Genomic DNA, 18083 nt, shown 5'->3' on the forward strand with positions numbered 1-18083 from the left:
CATACACCTTGCAACTTTCCAAAGCAGCAAGCTCTGGGCACTCTCCACAAGGCCAGCTACAAAGGGGTATGAGCTAGTCAGACAAATATTTTTAAGAACCTCAGAACTGAAATACCATCTCAGAACTTAAATACCATCTGCTTCCTCAGACCATTGCTCTTGAGAGTCAGACCAGCAGCAGCAACCTCAGATGAGCTCCCAGCATTTAAGATTACAGGACTGCTAGCCTGACACAAGCTGAGGATCCATACTGAATAGAAGTTTAGTGGCAATGTAAAAATACATTGTCTAATATATGTTAATTAATATTATTTTAATATGCCATTCAGCATTTAACATTAAAAATGGCCAAGACAGCAATATGCAAATAATCCTGGAACTGTTGAGAAAATCAAGTTTGTAGAAGAGAAAGAAGGATGCATCAGTTCTTAAATCATTAGAATATCTATTAAATGTGTGTATTACATTCTCCAGCTTCACAGATTTCAGAGATAGAAGCATTTCTGAGGCTGACAAGAAACCACAAGCTTAATGAAGTGAGCTTTCAGACCATCTGATCCAGAGAAACGTAATCACAGAAGAACTGAACACAAAATTTGACCAGGGCATTCCTTACAAAACAGACCTCCTCCTTTATTAACTATTTCTCAGCTCACAGCAGCACACCACAAAAATACTTAACAGAATGTGTATCACTCAAGAAACACACTCAGATGTGCATCACAGGACTGCTACCTCTCATTCTTTCAAGTTCTAAGGCAACTTTTTGTTATGCTGTCAATCTACAAACATTTTAAAACTGCATCAGTGCTTAGTCTAGAAATTCCACTTCTGTTTCAAAAACGGCTTATGAGTGAATGACTCGGCTTTCCATCACTGATTAGAATCAGAAGTTGCTGAAATGAGATCTTATTCCCCATGACCCACCCCTCTCAGGAAGCAGAGCCAACACCTCAGATATTCTCTCTTTTCTGACCCAAAATCTTAGCCTGCTACCAAACGTCATGTGACTCAAGAAGTAGGCAAAAGTGACAGGAAAATTTCAGAAAGCTACATCCAACATTTAAAGACCCTTTTTTTGCTCTCTCTAACTGGAAGAGGAGTTTACAGCAGACAGAGGAAGAACAGCAGAAGTTCTGCCACCAACTGCTGCCCCTAAAAATGAAGCTCTGAGGAACTGCTCAGAACAATCTCAGATTTCCTTGGATACAAAGTGTCTACAGAACTGCTGTGGAAAAGGCAAAAGGCATCACACTTGGAAGGAGGTTCCTCCTGAACTTTTCCTAAGGACTTTTCCTACTTATAGATGGGAAACTGGACTCTAAACATGCATACAGGATTATCAACAGAGAAAGAACTGTCAGCTTATCAAAATGAAGACCTGAAAGGTGTGCTCGCATTCCTGTGATGGGTGAGGAATAGACAACCCAAGTGTGCCCGCTGAATGGAGTAGTGAGCACTCCATGGAAGAGACTACATTTCAGCCAATGGCCTTAAATCCAAATATTTATCCTGGATAGACTCTCTGTCCTAACAATTCACAGCAGCAACTGCAAAAATAGTTTGAGCATCATAATTGTTTACTTGTGGAATGCATTGGGTACTTAGAGGAACATTAATTTCATACATTTCAGTGCACAAATAATGAATAGAAGTTCTGCCTATGACCAAAACTTACCTAGTTGTTCAAATAAAGAGTTCTAATACCTAAAAGCAGCAATTGACAGCAAGAAAGCCCAGTCAACAGGAAGAATAAACACACACATGTGGCAGTCACTTCTTATTTGTTGTAACACGCAATGAGATGCTCCAGCTCAGAGACAAGAAGGTAGGCAGGAATTAAGTGGTACTTTTAACTTTAGGTAAGAACATCTGAATTTCAGTCACTTGTGAGTAAGCATTGAGCATAACCACCAAGAATAATCTGTATTTCAGTCCAGTCATATAATACCATAGAATGGTAACTGTGCACTTTTGCCAGCTGTGACACAAGAGACCCAAACCTTTCCAACAGGACATTCACTCTCTGCAAATGCCACAGCCATGTACATTCCTTACAGCAATATTACTGGGATGTAGGTGTACTTCAGTGAGAGCTGAAGTACAGCTGCAAATGTTCAGTGTTAGAGTTTGCCCCTTTTTCATTTCAAGACCACCCTGAAAAGAATCATTCCTCACCCTCACCAAACATCCACAGTGGAGGTAAGACATTTTCATCCTAACATCAACTGACTCTACTTCACACTGGAGAGACCAGGGAGATGCATCCCTCAGCATCTATTTTGATGCTGCATTTATTCTGCATTTACCTTCAAAACATACATTTGCCACTACGACTTTGGTATCTGAGTCAAAACAAATTTCAAAAATTAAGGATAATGAGGATAATTATCTGAAAAGCAACACTTTACACACGTGTTATTGACAGATGACAAAACTAAGGACTTGATTTGTCACTTTTGAAACAGAAGTCTCATTGTCTGACCCTAAACTTACATTTTGATTTTTGAAAACTACTTGTGTCATAAGCAAACTGCCCTTGCCATTAAAAAAGCCCAGTCACAAACAAGTTTTGGGTAATTTTTTTCAGTACAAAAGTAAACTATAAAATGACATTTACTTTTCATTCAATCATCTTAAGTCTTTGTTGAGACTTTCCACACCACTTCTAAAACACTAACAATTCTTCCTAATTAAATTCTGAATTTAAACATGACCTTAAAAAGAATGCTACAAAAACATACAATTAATTATTTTCCCCTTGGAATACATGCTGTATCAATTAGCTGAATGTGCACCCTTGCTATGTAGGGCAGCACATTTATCAAAGGCATAACTGACAACAATATTTAGAAGAATGGCCATTAGTAAAAAGTGGAAAAGTTCAGAGGGATAAAACCACTGATTAGGTGCTCTTAAAGCATGAAATGAAGAGTCACAAAAAAAGTCCCCCCTGTTTTGGTATAAAAATGACTGCAGGTTGCAGTAGAAAATTGCTATGTTAAAAAAGGAAAAAAGGAAAACCCCCAGGATTTATGCAGCACCCCCAAGCAACGGCGATACAAGTCTTCCTAGCACAACCTGTCTGTGAAACTATTCTGTGCTAACTTTAAAATCTCCACAAACCAGCACACAAGTATAAATTAGTTTGCATTCTAGAACCCCATTTCATTAATCAAAGAAAACCAGACCATGATTTGAAAATTCCTCTGTCCCCAACAAAAAATGGAGTCTTAACTTAGCAACAATTAAAAGAGTCATGAAACTACCATGGTAATTATCTCTATTATAAACTACTAATTTCTAATTTGATCTTCATTTACTACTTTGTAGCGTCACAAGTTTAAACATTTTAAAACAGTGACTTACACCAGAAAAACACCTAATTAAGAGGTGAGGAAAAAGAAAATTTAACAATACATACGACCACTCAGAATCCAACTGTTCTTTGTAGACTCTCAGGACATGAAGAGCCACAGTCAAGTTTCCAGGATCCAGCAGTTCTCTCACTCGCTCTGAATTCAGGCAGGTGAACAGAACCATGCAGCAATAGGTGACAATTTTCTCATCACTGTATGTCAGACATGTCCTTCAAGAGAAAATAAGGAGTTAAGGGCAAGTTGAAATGGATCCTGGAAAAACAGGCGAGGAGCACTGAGCTTGCTGAGCTGTCTTTTGCTGGCTTTTACAGAACCACAAGTTTGTCACTGCCTAAGAAGGATACAAGTCACCTGCAAGGAAAAATATCCAACTCACAGATGAAGGTCAAACTTTACAGGAAATTTACAAAACTAATGCTAAATTGGAACTGCTTTTCTTACCGTAAGGTCTTCCTACACTCAGTGCTGACAAGTGGGCACCAAAAACCAATGGAGAATGATTATCAAATTAAATCAAAGTGCCTTTGTTACCAGCTTACTACAAAAAATCTGGCTGAACACATCAACAATGCTGTCATGTGTCTGCACAAAATAGTTTATGTAATATTTCCTTACATGTGTGTCATCAAATCCCCAGGAAGATATTCTGGTGAGGTTAGAAGGGGTTGGAAGGATTGAAAGAGATGAAAACTAAGGAATTTTTATAGATTACATCTGATCCACCAATACTGACAGATCTGCACAGCAGCAACATGAGAAAAGAAAATGCTGTGCTCTTGCAAATGAGTGTAACTACTTGAAAACATGTCTGAAATAAAGCTTATGCTTGAAGCTCGTCATTCAAAATAAGTTTTCTTCCAGTTTCTGTTAAATTAAATCTATTTACTGATAGTTTAGAACAAGCAGGTTTTTTCCTGCGGTTGACTAACAAAAAACATCTACAGGATATGGTCTCAACCAGCCCATTCTCACCAAAGTTATTTTTCAGTTTCATGGTGCTAGCAAAGGCACAACTACCATGTACAGAAGATTTGAATACAACCACAGAAATGACACTAGAAAAAAACCCGCATCCATGCTCACAAGAAGAGATCTGGGAAAGCACACTTCCAAATGCTATTCTGGGAATCTCCATTTCCTGCTGCAATGTTTCCAAGAAACTGAAGACTACAACGAAGAGCTGAAAGAAATCCAGAAAATATATTAACAAGAATTCAAACCAATAATACATTTCACAAATTTCAACTAAATAAATTTCACAAAAATTACATACTTCAATATGCCAAATACAAACTGCAGAATCCATCTCCAGGAAACTTTAGGTGTAGTATTCCAAAGGTACTGTACATAAACATCTGCATTTTCTCTTCTAATACAAATAATTTTACAAAATATTTTAGAATTACACCCAAGACTTGTCTGAGTATTACACACTGGCTACTAGTGATTACAAGAACTAATTGACAGGTTCTTGCTTCTCACTATATTCTAGTTAGCTGGACAAACCATTATAGATGATTATGATGTGCTCAATACCTTCTATCCCAGAATTTCTATCCTAGAAAATTGAAAGCCAAGTCTCCAAATAGCTCTGCCTCCATTTTTGACACTGAATTTAACAGGTTTGATTTCTGCTCTTACTCCAAATGATTTATTTTAGCCTCCTCTCAATATAGATTTAAAATATGAGAAAATGATATTTCACCACACAAGTTAATATCCTAGAGCAGCCACCAAAAAGTGCAAAGTCATAAAACAAATAGCATGAACCCAAAGACTTCACTAAATTAAAACACTTATTTTGTCGTTATCAACAGCTCTCAATAGCCTGGCCCTTATTAATAAGTTGGCAAAGAAACTTGAAATTACATGTTCAAATTCAGTTTAACAGATAGTACAAACAACAGTCTAATACATATGGAGGTGGCTAGTATTGCCAGGTTCTGCACATCTAAAATTAGGCCTCTTGGAAAGCTGGCAGCCAGATTTCCTAAACAGGTCTGGGCATATGTCCTCTTGAGAACAACAAGAAAGCAAGTGTAAGAAGTGGTCACTTGGGCTTAGAAAAAAGTAACTTATTTTGGCCATATATTCATATATATATATATATATTTAAGCCCAAAAAACATATGTATTGCCCATAATGCATCTTGAACTACATTCTCCTCTAGTTATTAAGATCTCTGTTCTCTCCCCCTGCACATCTGTACTGGTTTATTATTTTCTGCTCATCATTGTGCTTCCATTTCCCCCACCCATCTGGTTCCCATCCTGCTGACCAAGGAGTTTCTGAAGGACAGCAAGCACGGGCATGCCAGCAGACATTTTATGGAAATACTTCCCTGCTAGGAAAAAAAGCCCAAAAAACTAGGCAGTAAATCCTAGGAACAGGGTATTATTTCCCTTGGTGAATTCCTTACCTATACAGCAATAAGAAAGGTCTCCCAAAGGAGCATAAGGTTGCTTGACTATATTCCAATCTTTCCCTGAAATTTGCTTGACCTTTTTTCAGCTATTACACCTTGGTTGTTAGAGATGAGTCTGTCCAAAAAGTCTTACAGATGAAGGAAAAATGTTCAAGATCTTGTAAAGTTACCATTCTTACTGTACCAAAGAGGAAATGCCATGAACACAGTAATAAATGGCTACAAATTACAGTATTTGTGAAACCAACCAACACTGCCCTGGTCCAACAGTGATTTCCTGAACAAGGAAGGAAGATACAGGAAAAAGTGACAATTCGTAGATGCACCCATGGAAAAAACAGTTTCATCACTAAGTGCTTGTTCTTAACCAGTAAGAGTTAGAATTTTTCTTTTAATTAGAGGACACAAATCAATATATGGGCAAGTGGATATTCTGTAAGACAAAACCTATCACATCTATTCCTAACTCAGCAGAGAAAGAGGATGCCTTGATAATGCAACATTTTGCCATACAAATACTCTCACACGAAGAATCTCAGCAATTTGGAAGATGTGATTCTACAAACAGAAATGAGCACCAAGGCAGCTGAGCAAAGCACAGGGTCCAGGTCACACACCATGTCCAGCAGTCACAGATAGAAAGGCACAGATGAAGAGGCACAAACAGCAGGAAAAGCCATCATACCACACCTAGAGTAGCTCATCACAGCATCTTCTCTGAACCACATCACAGCAATATCTGTATGGTTGTGTTTAAAAAACTGACACCTCTCCCCCAGAACTCCACAGGGGATGGTCTTGGAATACATAAATGTCTCATGCAGTGCTTCTCTCTAAATATAACTCCATGGAAAATGCACTAGCCTAGCACCAAGCTACCAAGAGACAGTCAATATTGACAGAGCATTGAAAATCTATACTATGGTATTTATGCTTTAAATAAGAAATTCCCCAAAAATCCAACTAGAGAAGTTAACTCACAGCGAGGTATGTGTATGTTAAAAAATGCAAACACTGCCAAAAAAGGAAAGTATTGAAGTACTGCATTTCAAACTATGGAACTCTTTTCTTAGCATTCAATTTCTATGTTTTTTCTTCTCTGTTTTACCTCTATTGGACTTGACTGCTGCAGCATATGACTGAAGTATGCTTGGGTATCTGTACAATACAAATACCACTTTTCTCCTCTTTAAGAGTTTCTTCATCATAAAATCACAGAACTAGAATTATTAAGCTTGGAAAAGACCTGTAAGAACCTGAAGTCCAACTATCAACCCAGCACCATCATGTTTACCACTAAAGCATGTTCTCAGATATCACATCCACATCTTTTGTGAATAACTCCAGGATGGTAACTCCACTGCCTCCCTGAGCAGCCCATTCCAATGCCTGTCCACCCTTTTCCATGAAGAAATTTTCCCTGATATCTAATGTGAAGCTCCCCTGGCACAATTTGAGGCAATTTCCTTCCATGGCCCTTCCAAGTCCTTACAGCAAAAGCAAGAAAATGTAGAAGCTGATGAAGACAGACTTCCATTCTGCCATCCAATCAATAAGCCATGAGCTTTCTGAAAGGTGGGAGGGGAAAAGAAAAACAAAAAAGAGGGAAAAAAAAAAGACAAGACAATTTCACTTACCCCCAAAAATGTACAGACTTTTACAAAGCTAAAAACAATATTCTTAAACAATTCTGTAGCTATCAGCATAGCTGAATTTTACTTTAAAAAAAGGTTACTCTGTGTGTGGTCAAGAAAAGTCTTTTTAACCTGATGGTCAACCACCATGAAATTGCAGGTACTAAGATGTAACTTCTGATACACAAATCAACCCTGAAGCTGAAGAGATTTCCCCTCACCAAGATTTCAACAGCTCCTGTAAAAGCAGGTGTTCTTTAGCAAATACAGAAATTACATGTTGCTTTCACAACCAGTCTGCAATGACTTAAGGAGACTTTTCTAGGTTCTACAAAAATAACCTCTTTACACAACAGGGCAAAGGGCACAAGCAGAAACACTGACTCTTTACCTAATGAATTCTGGTACCTAAATGTTTGTCTACATGTACACTGAATGTTTAGTCACTCAAGGCCACCCATGACAAAGGTGAGACAGCTGATAGTTGCTGGCCCTGTATGAAGCTGGTTTAAAGGCATTCCAGCAGTTCAGTACCTTCAAGACCACAGCTCCCTTTCCCCCTTCCAGTCCCTTACTATCACAGAACAACTAAGCCAGACTCCAGTGCATGCTTTTCATTTAATTATTATCTTGACATTATCTCATTTAACAATTACCTGATATGGTCTAAAGGACCACAGTAGTGTCAGCTGGTCCCACCTCCCTGCTCCAGCAGGGCCATCCTGGAGCACAGGGCACAGGATTGTGTCCAGAGGGGTCTGGAATATCTCCAGTGAGGAGACTCCACACCCTCTCTGGACAATCTGTTCAGTGCTCAGGCACTGCCCAGGGCAGAAGTTCTGCCTCATGTCCAGGTGGAACCTCCTGGGATCAGTCCCTGCCCGTTCCTCTGGTGCCATTGCTGGGCCCTGGAGCAGAGCCTGGGCCCTGCTCTGACCCTCCCTGCACACAGGGACACCCAGGGCTGAGGGCCCCTCTCAGCTGGGGCTCCTCTCCAGGCTGGACAGCCCCAGCTCCCTCAGCCTTTCCTTTCCAGGGAGATACTCCAGTCCACACAAAGACATCATTCCATACAGTGCCATTTGCAGAATCAGATTGTGTATTAGATGAAAATTAAAATCCCTGAAGTTCTGAAGACAAACACTTTAAGCATTAGAATTTTAAAATTCAATACTTCTTTACTTCTGTTCCACATGGTTAGAACAGGAGCCCACAAACGTGCTCAACAATCATTTCAAAAAACTTTGACAGCAACTGTAGAGGCTTAAAACAGTCCTAAGATATTTCCATTCTCTTTATTTGAGCCAGACAACACAGTGATATTGTGAGTAAAAGCCTCTGCCTTTACTGGAGTCATAAAACAAATAGAGATATAAAATAGATCCAACCAAAGCACATACAAAACTGTACAACATTGCTTGTCAGACTGCAAACATAAGACTTACAAACTTGCATCTCTCTTAATGCTCCAACCAGTAACACAGGAAAAATAGAGCTGGAGTGCCCCCTCTGCACTGGGGCAGACACAAAGCCTGCTAAGTCCTGGGATCACATCCCAGGCTCCCAAGAGCCTGCACACTTTTAGAGTGGGCTGTGAGCTCTGCAAATCTGAACTGTGGGGTGTGAGCTGTCCTGCAGAGCAGCCCTGGCTGTTTGTACATAATGGCAGAATGCTTTGTGACAGACTGCCTGTCCTGGAAAAATAAAACCTCCAACTCAGCATAAGGTGTAGACCTCTATTACTATAAAATGTGAGTTTCCACCACTATCATCCGGTCATTGACTTGTTTCCTTGTGGCTGCAAGTTAAAGCAACTTCCAGTCATAAAGAGTTATTTGCCTCTTCACCACCATGAATCATACCACAAATACTGATGAAAATGTATTTTCCTTGGAAAACAGTCTGTCTAGACTACTGAAATTGAATGTACAATACATGTATGGGCTCTGTCATTTAATGTTATTAAAATAGTACTTAGTATTTTATTGCTGTAAATAAAATTATTGTCTAGCTAACTTTTATATTTCCACCTTGGTGTTACTGCACTTGCTTCTGTGCAGACTAGTAACCCATTTTTACCATCTGTGGAACACCAAGAATGTTGCATTTAGTAAGTTTCTGCTCGCCCTCCCCAGCATCTCCTCTACCTCGGAAACCAAGTTGGACTCTTTATTTTTTTTTTTCCTTTCCCTTTAGAAGTGCCAACTCTAATTTTAACAGAACATTATATGCATTGATTGGACAACCCTTGTGTTCTTGGAAGATAAATGTCTAGGCAAAACATCAACAGTTTGTTCTGACTTAAAAGGAGAATTTGAAAGTAAAATTCTTGCCATGCTATTAAAAACATGGAGTTACACATAAATTAGAAGGGAGCTGCAAGAAACCATCAGACCACACATCAAATTAGCCTCTGATGCAAATTAAGTTCCAACGAGGTCTCATAATGAGAGATTAAAAAACAAAGTGTGCATTTACTAAGAGTCAGTTTGAGAGACCTCTTGAGATCAGGTTCAAACTAACTCTGATTCATAAGCACTAACAAGGCTTATTAAATACAGCACTAGAACAATTTTCTCTATCCCCTGTTATTTTAATTGCATCATTTCAGTTTTAGAAAGTAAACATAAATGTGCTCATTCCTTTAACAAATTATCTATTAAAATCTAAAGGCATATGAAATGGGACTCTTGTTACATCCCCACAAATAGTGCCTGAGATTGCTCTCCTACATGAAGTGAAACATTTTTAAGTGCTTGCAGACCTGGGAACTACCTTTATTAGCTTTCTGCACGCATTAGGATGTAAAATCTTCTTCTTGAATCAGCCCAGAAGCTGAGCCTAAATCTAATGCAGTGTCTCTTTAAAGGTCCTGCAGCAGTGAAATCAGCAAGTCTGAAGTACTGGGGAGTCTCAAACCAGGCTTAAACCATACCAGGAAACCAAGAAAAATAAGAAGGACTGGCCACCCACTATGCACTATTAGTGGTGTCTGACTGTGAGACACACTCCTCCTACATGATACTTTGCACAGGTCTGGAAAAAAAAAAGAAAAAATTATTAACACGTAAAGTACTAACCAAGGTTATGAACAAATTTCTCCAATTACTTTTGATAGCACACTGTGTATGTTGTTTCATTTAACCCAAATTTTCCACTGAAGTGCTTGTATTTGCCCTCAAAGAGCTGAATTATCTTTTTCTCTAAGTCTGTGCAAAGTATCAGACTTCCCCCCCACTTACTGGTACCATTTATATTCTGTACCTGGCTAATAAATGGACCACAGTCCTTTTGGAATACAGAATTACTAGCAAACTTACACTTAGAATTTTTACTTGCATATCCACATTAATGTACAGCAACAGTTTTAGCATCAACCTTTTTGGGCACTATCATTTACTTTAGTATCTGTAAAGGCAGCTTGCCTCTTCTCATTGCCACGTTCTGCACCCTTTTGTACCACACGTGGTATATGTCCAGAGGATGGAGGAAAAGGAAAGAGCTCCACGTGTCTCACAAACCTTCTTGATGTCTCTACACATCATGTAACTTGGCAATATTCCCTAAACTTCTTAACAAAAAGGGAGAGACACATTTCTCTCCAAGCCCAAAGCTGCTAGCAAAAAAGGGTGCTGCAGAATGGGAAATAAAAGTCTTGTAGCTTTGTGTCTGGGAAGCCATGGTTAGACAACTCCCTCTTTTCCACCAGAACAATGCTCCTGTAACTGGAGAGTATGGAAGTTGTGCCACAGCAGTGATAATCAAATGGCTGAGAGAATGACATGTGTAACTCCTACATACTTATAAACACTTGGATTTTTATCCCAACAGGCAACAGATGCCTCCCATTGCTTCCTCTGCCCAGATCTTTCTCTAGCTTCTTTCCACCTCCTTTCTAGCTTCTTTCTTCACTCTCCCTGGAGGAAAAACCTTGGAACCACTGTGGGAGACTCCTTAGAAGGGATATTTTTTCTCAGCAAACATGAAAAAAACCTAAGCTTCTTCTCCCTGCATTAAATTTATGATGCTCTGTATTTTGTAAGCTCTCTGCAATTAAATTCTTTGCCCCATTCTTCCCACCTTTATCTTGAGATCCTAATGTCCCTGCAAAAAAACATTGTGACCATCTTAAACCTAGGAATGTTTCTGCAAGGTTTGATTCACATGTATTTGTGTAGAACAGAAACCTGCCTCATTATGAATCTTGCTGACATAATTTGCTGGGGTTGGGTAGGGGACACTAAAGAGCAAGGAAGGAAGGAAAGGAACACTGTATTTAGAGATCCACAGAAATATAGGCATTACCATTCATTTCAAGCCTCAACCAAAGTAACCAGAAACCATTCTAATTAAATAGACATCAGCAAACTCCTATTTCCTTTGTGCTCCAAGTGGATATCAGTCCACATTATAAAACCACTATGCATGTGGCATAAATCAGCAACATCTTGGCAGGCTATACTAGAAAGCCTCCAAATTGCAGGAGCAGGAAAAAAACAAACTAGCACTACACACTGTCTAAAAGCTGTACCAGCAATGAGACCAGGGAAGCCCACAGGGCAGCCCATTGACCTACTAATTGTTCTGACTTAGAAATATTTCCTCAGGTTACTCTCTCTCCTAGAAGAAGCAAAATGATTTACACTGACACTCAGACAGTCACTGCCTCTGCCTCCCAGGACAGCAATCAAAACATCTTTCCATGAGTACCACAAGAAGGACAGTTTTGACTGGAAAGCAAACTGCTGGAAAGCACCAGCTTTTTAATCACTATTTCAAAGTCTGTTTCCAATGCCATGTTATCAGTACCTAACAGGCAAACCTCATTAGGCAGGATCTGGTCTGCAGTTCAAAGTGTTCCTCCACAAGCTGCTGCAATAAAATATTTTTATACTCACATATACACAGTCAATAAAATAATTCAGTTCAGCACAGCTTAAACAGAGAAAGACAATTTACACAGGCCTTGACTGACAGGACAGGAGGGAATGGCTTCCCACTGCCAGAAGGCAGGGTTAGATTAGATATTATAGAGAAATTCTCCCCTGTGAAGGTGGTGAGGCCTGGCACAAGCCGCCCAGAGAAGCTGCCCTGGAAGTGTCCAAGGCCAGGTTGGACGGGGCTTGGAGCAACCTGGGACAGTGGAATCACGGGAGGGGGACAAGATGATCTTTAGTGTCCTTTCCAACCCAGGCCATTCTGTGATTCTAAATCAGACCTCTACTGCAGAAGCAGCAAGACTCAAGGAGAGAACCAAGCCCACAGTAGGAAAAAACCCACTACCATGAATCACTGCATTCAAACCAGAGTTAGGAAAAGGTTTTAAAATGAGATGAGAGCCTTCCATGGGACTATTAAGGGATAAACACAGCAAACTGGAACACACTATATTTGGACACAAGAGCCTGTAGTAATGAAGATCCGAACCCTGCTGGAAGTTGAAAGTCCCACTCCCTCTTCCTTTTTTTTTTTTTCCATTAAGATAAGAAAGTCCTGCATTTAAGTAGAGTCCCTAGTCCTACAATGGATCCTACAACGCCCTTCTTCAGTGGATCTAAACTCTCTCAAACCCCACTCTACTCCAAATGTTAAAAAGTGAAAAAAGAAATTAAGGCATGCATCAAGTTCCCATATTAATACCAGAAGTCACAGCCAGCATTACAGTGACATGTCAGGTTGAAAACACTGCTAACACTGACATTTACTCAAAATCTCAGTTCCTGCTGTATGACACAATTGTACACAAATACTCCAGACCTGCAGGGCACAGGGAGCTGTGCCTGTATGCACTGTGCAAGATCCAAAGTGTGGGAACTCCCAGTGAATGGGGCAAGAGTTAACCACTCCAGGCAGGGCCAGCACTACATGCACAAGAGCTAAAGAGAATTCTGTATTTGCTAACTCAGGACAACTCATCAGTCCGAGTGCTCTTGGTCCTGGTTTGGCTCTTATTCTTTCACAGACAGCAGGAAGTGGGATAAAGGTTGGTTCCCTATTTTAGAGTTCCTGCAAGAAGGCCAAAGCACAAAGCCTTGGAACAATGACCCGAACCAAGACCCACCCAAATCAGAGTCTTTCCACAGCCTTCAATAAATTTTGCACCAAACTACAAGAACCAAGAGAACGTTCTTGTCCACAGGAGGTTGCATCAGGTTGTCATGATTTGGGAACGTGAAGTCGCACAGATGGAATCCTTGCTGTAGGTGAACTGTTCTGAAGACAGTTAATTAAAAGTCTGGAGCAATATTCACCAAAACACAGCAGAGACAGAACAGTTGTACAGTTAAAACTTCCATATAGGGCAGCACTGGAGCATCTGTGCATCTGGTAACTTGCCAGTGACCAGCAGTAAATTCTGCCTGTACCTTTAGCCAGCCAAGGGACAACTGCCTATTGCTAGAAAACCTCACAACTGCTTCTCACCATATATGTTTCTGGGAGATGTTCACACTCACTTTTAAGAGGAACTCAGGCTCATTTAAAAAAAGGGGGAAAAAAAGCAAAAAAGAAGTAAACACAAAGGAAGAACAACAACAACAAAAAAAACCCAAATTGTACAAAAGAACACACCAATTACTTAAAACTTTCCTGTTTGGTAAAGCAGCAAAATCCTCTGAGCTATAGTAATTAGGGGATAGCAAAACTCAAAAAACAGAGGATTTTCTTAAGCTATGGAAACATGAAACCAAAATCCCAATACAAGTGCAACTAGCAGTTTACTTCTACCAGATAGCATATCAACTGATTGTTATGGTACACACTCTGCAAATGCTAGAGACCATGAAAATCCCAATATTATTTTTACAGATTGGAAAAACACAAAGGCCAAAAACAACACCAATAACTCAAATAAAAAACTCATGCTTATGTTTACATAAAAGTTTGATGAGTATAATATATTCATCACACTCCCACAATTATTCCCTGAAGATACTATAAATATTATTTTGACAATGTAATTATAGTTTTTACTTCAACAGTGGCAGCAAAGTATTGGCACCAGTCCCCCATACAAAAATCCTAACAGACAAATCAAAGATCACACACTGAAACTGGCAACTCTTAAGGTCAGGGCTGTCCTATGTCTAAAAAAAGTCTGTTTAAGTTAGCGGCTGGTTTATTTAAGCTGTAATACATATGTAGTCTTAATTATGCTAGCTGTAAGCAAAAGGAAACCCCAAATACAAAAATAAATGGTAGTGCAGATTTTTAAATTCTCTTTTCTTCCATGCAACTGAGGTAGGTTCTTTCATGCTGCTTTTTGGGAATTAATCCCATGGACTGTGGGTAGACTCAGGACCTGCTTTCTCCCTCTTCCTCTCCCTCAAAAGAAATGCTAATGTAAACCTAAATTGAGAAATTTCACCTATCAATTCATGATGACTGTATGACAGCTAAAATGATGCAAGTTTTATAACCACTCACTCATTCCATGTAAATCAGCAAGTAACATGACTACTACAAAAAAATCTGCAGCACAATAATTTACTGTGTTTGGTCACAAACACCCCCAAGATCTCCAACAAAACAGTGTGACTCCTCCTTCACACATAAATATTTGGGGCACTGACGTGGGAAGAGAGGAAAGATTAACTTTCCTTCCTTAATCCTGTTGATTTAAATTTAGTAGCTACTGTCTATGAGAGTCTCCAGGACACAATTCAGAAATTACACCGTCTCCAAATCCCTATAAACAAACCTGTGTGAAGACACTTGCTCAGACAGTTACAGACCTCTTTTTACAGACAATAAAACTTGACAATGGTTTCCCAAATGCACTGGGTGAGCTCTGCTATGATGTCTGTCTAGCAAAAAGTTACTGCCTGTGTTCCACCACACTTTCTAAGGAAGTTTTAAAATATTTATTTTTTTATATAGAAACCATTAGCAATAATTCGGAAATTGAACCACTCAGTGCAACACAATTAAAGAACTACAAAAAGAAGTGAAAGCAAAATGCAGTTTTATAAAAGAATAAAACAGAAGAATGAAAAATACTAGACAAGAGATAAAAGGGAAGCAAAAAGATGAGAGCTGACTTTTGGTCAGTATTGAAATTCATTTAAGAACATTTAGGTTCCATACCTGACCACTCTGTTGCTCTTTCCTGCTGATTTTAAATACTTTGCTGATTGACCAGGCATTTCAAATAATTTCAAGAACAGGTGAAAGCTAGTTAGACTGTGATGCCAGTACATAAGCCTCTAATGCTCAGATTTTCAAACTAAGCCTCAAATGCCCAGATTCTTCTGCTCACTGGGTCTGCAAAGGTACCACTCCAATTCACTTCCAAAAGTCCAAGTATTTACTTCTAGCTCATTCTCCTACTGACAAAATAATCTTTTTAAGGGGACCATAGCCTTAGGGGAAGGCTTCGTCCCCTTTTCTTCTAGGGGAAGAAAATAAATAAAGAGATAAATAAATACTGACAAGAAACAGTAAACAGTTAAGGACACGTGGCTGCCCATTTAAGAAGGAATACAGGAAAACCAACTCAGTGTGCTTTGGCATCTGGAAGCATTTCCTTCCCTTGCTCTTCTGTACCTTCAAAATTAGCCAGTCTCAATTTTCCACTGCAACTCCAAACTGCCAATCCGTGAATGCAGAAATGGAAAAGGTCAGAGCAAAGAAACATCTCCTGTTTTTTTTTTCACTGAGTGAGGACAGAACTGAAAGTTTTCTTTCCCCTACACCCTCATGAAAAACAGAAATCACTTCACTGGTACTTACCCATTTTTGTTCTCAGGAATACTTTTGCAAACATAACAATTTAACCCTGTTTTACTCATGTTCTTCTTCAGAAAAACAAAAACATTTGATTAAATATCTCCTTTTCTGTAAACCTTTGAAAAGTACTTTGAATTAACAACTTTTTAGAACTGAGAAAGTACCAAATTTAGCAGCTAGAAATTTATTTCCTCTTGCCACTTATTCTCAGCAATCTCTCCTAACAAAATGTCAACGTGATTTTCTAGTACTACATGAGCACCTACAGCTTGTATTTCGTGGCTTTTGAAAACCCAGCATGTCTTCACCTTCAAAAGCTTACCAAAAAATCAAGTATCCTTCTCTGCTCAGCCATGTGATGTTCTCCTTTAGAACCTCAGGGGAGCTTTAGTCTTCTAGCTTCATCAAAGATGAAATATTTCCATCCCACTTGGCTTTTGCAAGAAACAATCTCTGGAAACTATAGACAGGCCTAGGTCCCTTACATGTCATTTCTGAAGCATGTGCACATCCCTATGCATTTTAAAATTTATTTTTAGTGCCTATGAAGGCACTAAAGTGAGTGATATTTTTATTTATACAGAGTTCTAAATTCAAAGGTTATTCATTGATGTCTCATTTGCAGAGTGCTTCTCCTCCACACTGATGGATTACAAAACACTTCACAAGGCACTTTCTTCCCAGACCATAAGCAACCCATAAAGCACCCATGGGTCAAGAACAACTGGGTTTTCATGAATTGAAAGAAAAATATGCACGAGAACCAACCAGGACCAGAACAGCTGGAGCCGTTCAACAACACTGACTGAGGATGAATCCATGGTACTATTAATGGTCGTGGTGGACAGAGGAGAGAGGAAAAAAAAAAGGTGGCTGAAGAGAGAAAAAAGAAGGATAAAGGAAAAAAGGAGGATAAAAATAGAGAGAAAAAAGGAGGAGAGAAGAAAAAATGAGCAGAGAGGAAAAAAGGAGAGAAAAAAAGAGAAGAGAAAAAATAGAGAAAAAGGGAGCGAGGGAAAATGGAGAGAGGAAAAAGTGAGAGAGGGAAAAGAGAAAAAAAAAGCAGGGGGGAGAATAAAAAAAGCTCAAAGAAAGGAACATTTTTTAATAGCTCCCTTATAAGAACATGGCATTTGTAGTACTTGAAAAATGTTTAAAATATCACATATTTTCCCACACATCCTCCCTCACAAAAGGAAGCATGAACAGGTGTTAGACATATGATATTCATGCTGCTGAACTTCCTACCAGAAAATGCTCAAGTTACTATAATAAGTGCAGTATTAGAAAATTTACATAGAGTCATCTTTCATCACTGCTTTTAAAGGCATGCTCTAAGTTCTGTTCTGAAGAGAGTATCTGTAGCTGGTTAACTACACCTGAACATAATGCAGAAAACTGGAAGCAAGGTCAAATTCCTGTTCATGGATTCAAGCTACAATCCAGTACATTTTAACCAAATTTCTGGACTTTGCAGAATTATAAGCAGAGAAGACCCCAAACCTTGCTCTAACAGGCAGCACACCTGGACACAGGTTTTGGCTGAGATCCCCAAGTTCCTATTATTAAATTGGGAACAAAACACAATAATTCACTTGATATGAAATACACTCAAAAAAATTAAAAGGCTTTTCATCAAAGTTAACAGGAAGTCTTTAGCAGTGCCTGTGACACAAACACAGGCTCCAAACATTCTGTACCAAAAAAATTCTGTACCAGCAATGCTGTGGCAACAGGACTAGGGCAGTGACTGTCCCCTGTGCCGGCACTGCTGAGGCACCTCCAATCCTGTGCCCAGTTCTGGGCCTTTACCTAAAAAAAAAAAAAAGACACTGAAAGGCTGGGTGCATATCCAGGGAACGGAATGGAATTGGGGAAGGATCTGGAGCACAAGTCTGATGAGAAGCAGTTCAGGG

General features: G+C 39.3%; 1 protein-coding gene across 2 annotated transcripts in view; it reads right to left on the reverse strand.

Moving 5' to 3' along the window:
- The window catches only part of ATXN10 (ataxin 10), a 92634-nt gene that overhangs the window by 62191 nt on the left and 12360 nt on the right, over positions 1-18083 (reverse strand). For both annotated transcript variants that reach the window (XM_041486001.1, XM_041486000.1), the window contains exons 4-5: positions 4464-4560; positions 3425-3589 (exon numbers count right to left, since the gene is read on the reverse strand). In XM_041486001.1, the coding sequence (XP_041341935.1) occupies positions 3425-3589; positions 4464-4560 (262 nt within the window). The remainder of the gene's footprint in view (positions 1-3424; positions 3590-4463; positions 4561-18083) is intronic.

Source organism: Pyrgilauda ruficollis, unplaced genomic scaffold (assembly GCF_017590135.1).
Source record: "Pyrgilauda ruficollis isolate IOZ18807 unplaced genomic scaffold, ASM1759013v1 scaffold73, whole genome shotgun sequence".
Lineage (NCBI taxonomy): Eukaryota > Metazoa > Chordata > Aves > Passeriformes > Passeridae > Pyrgilauda > Pyrgilauda ruficollis.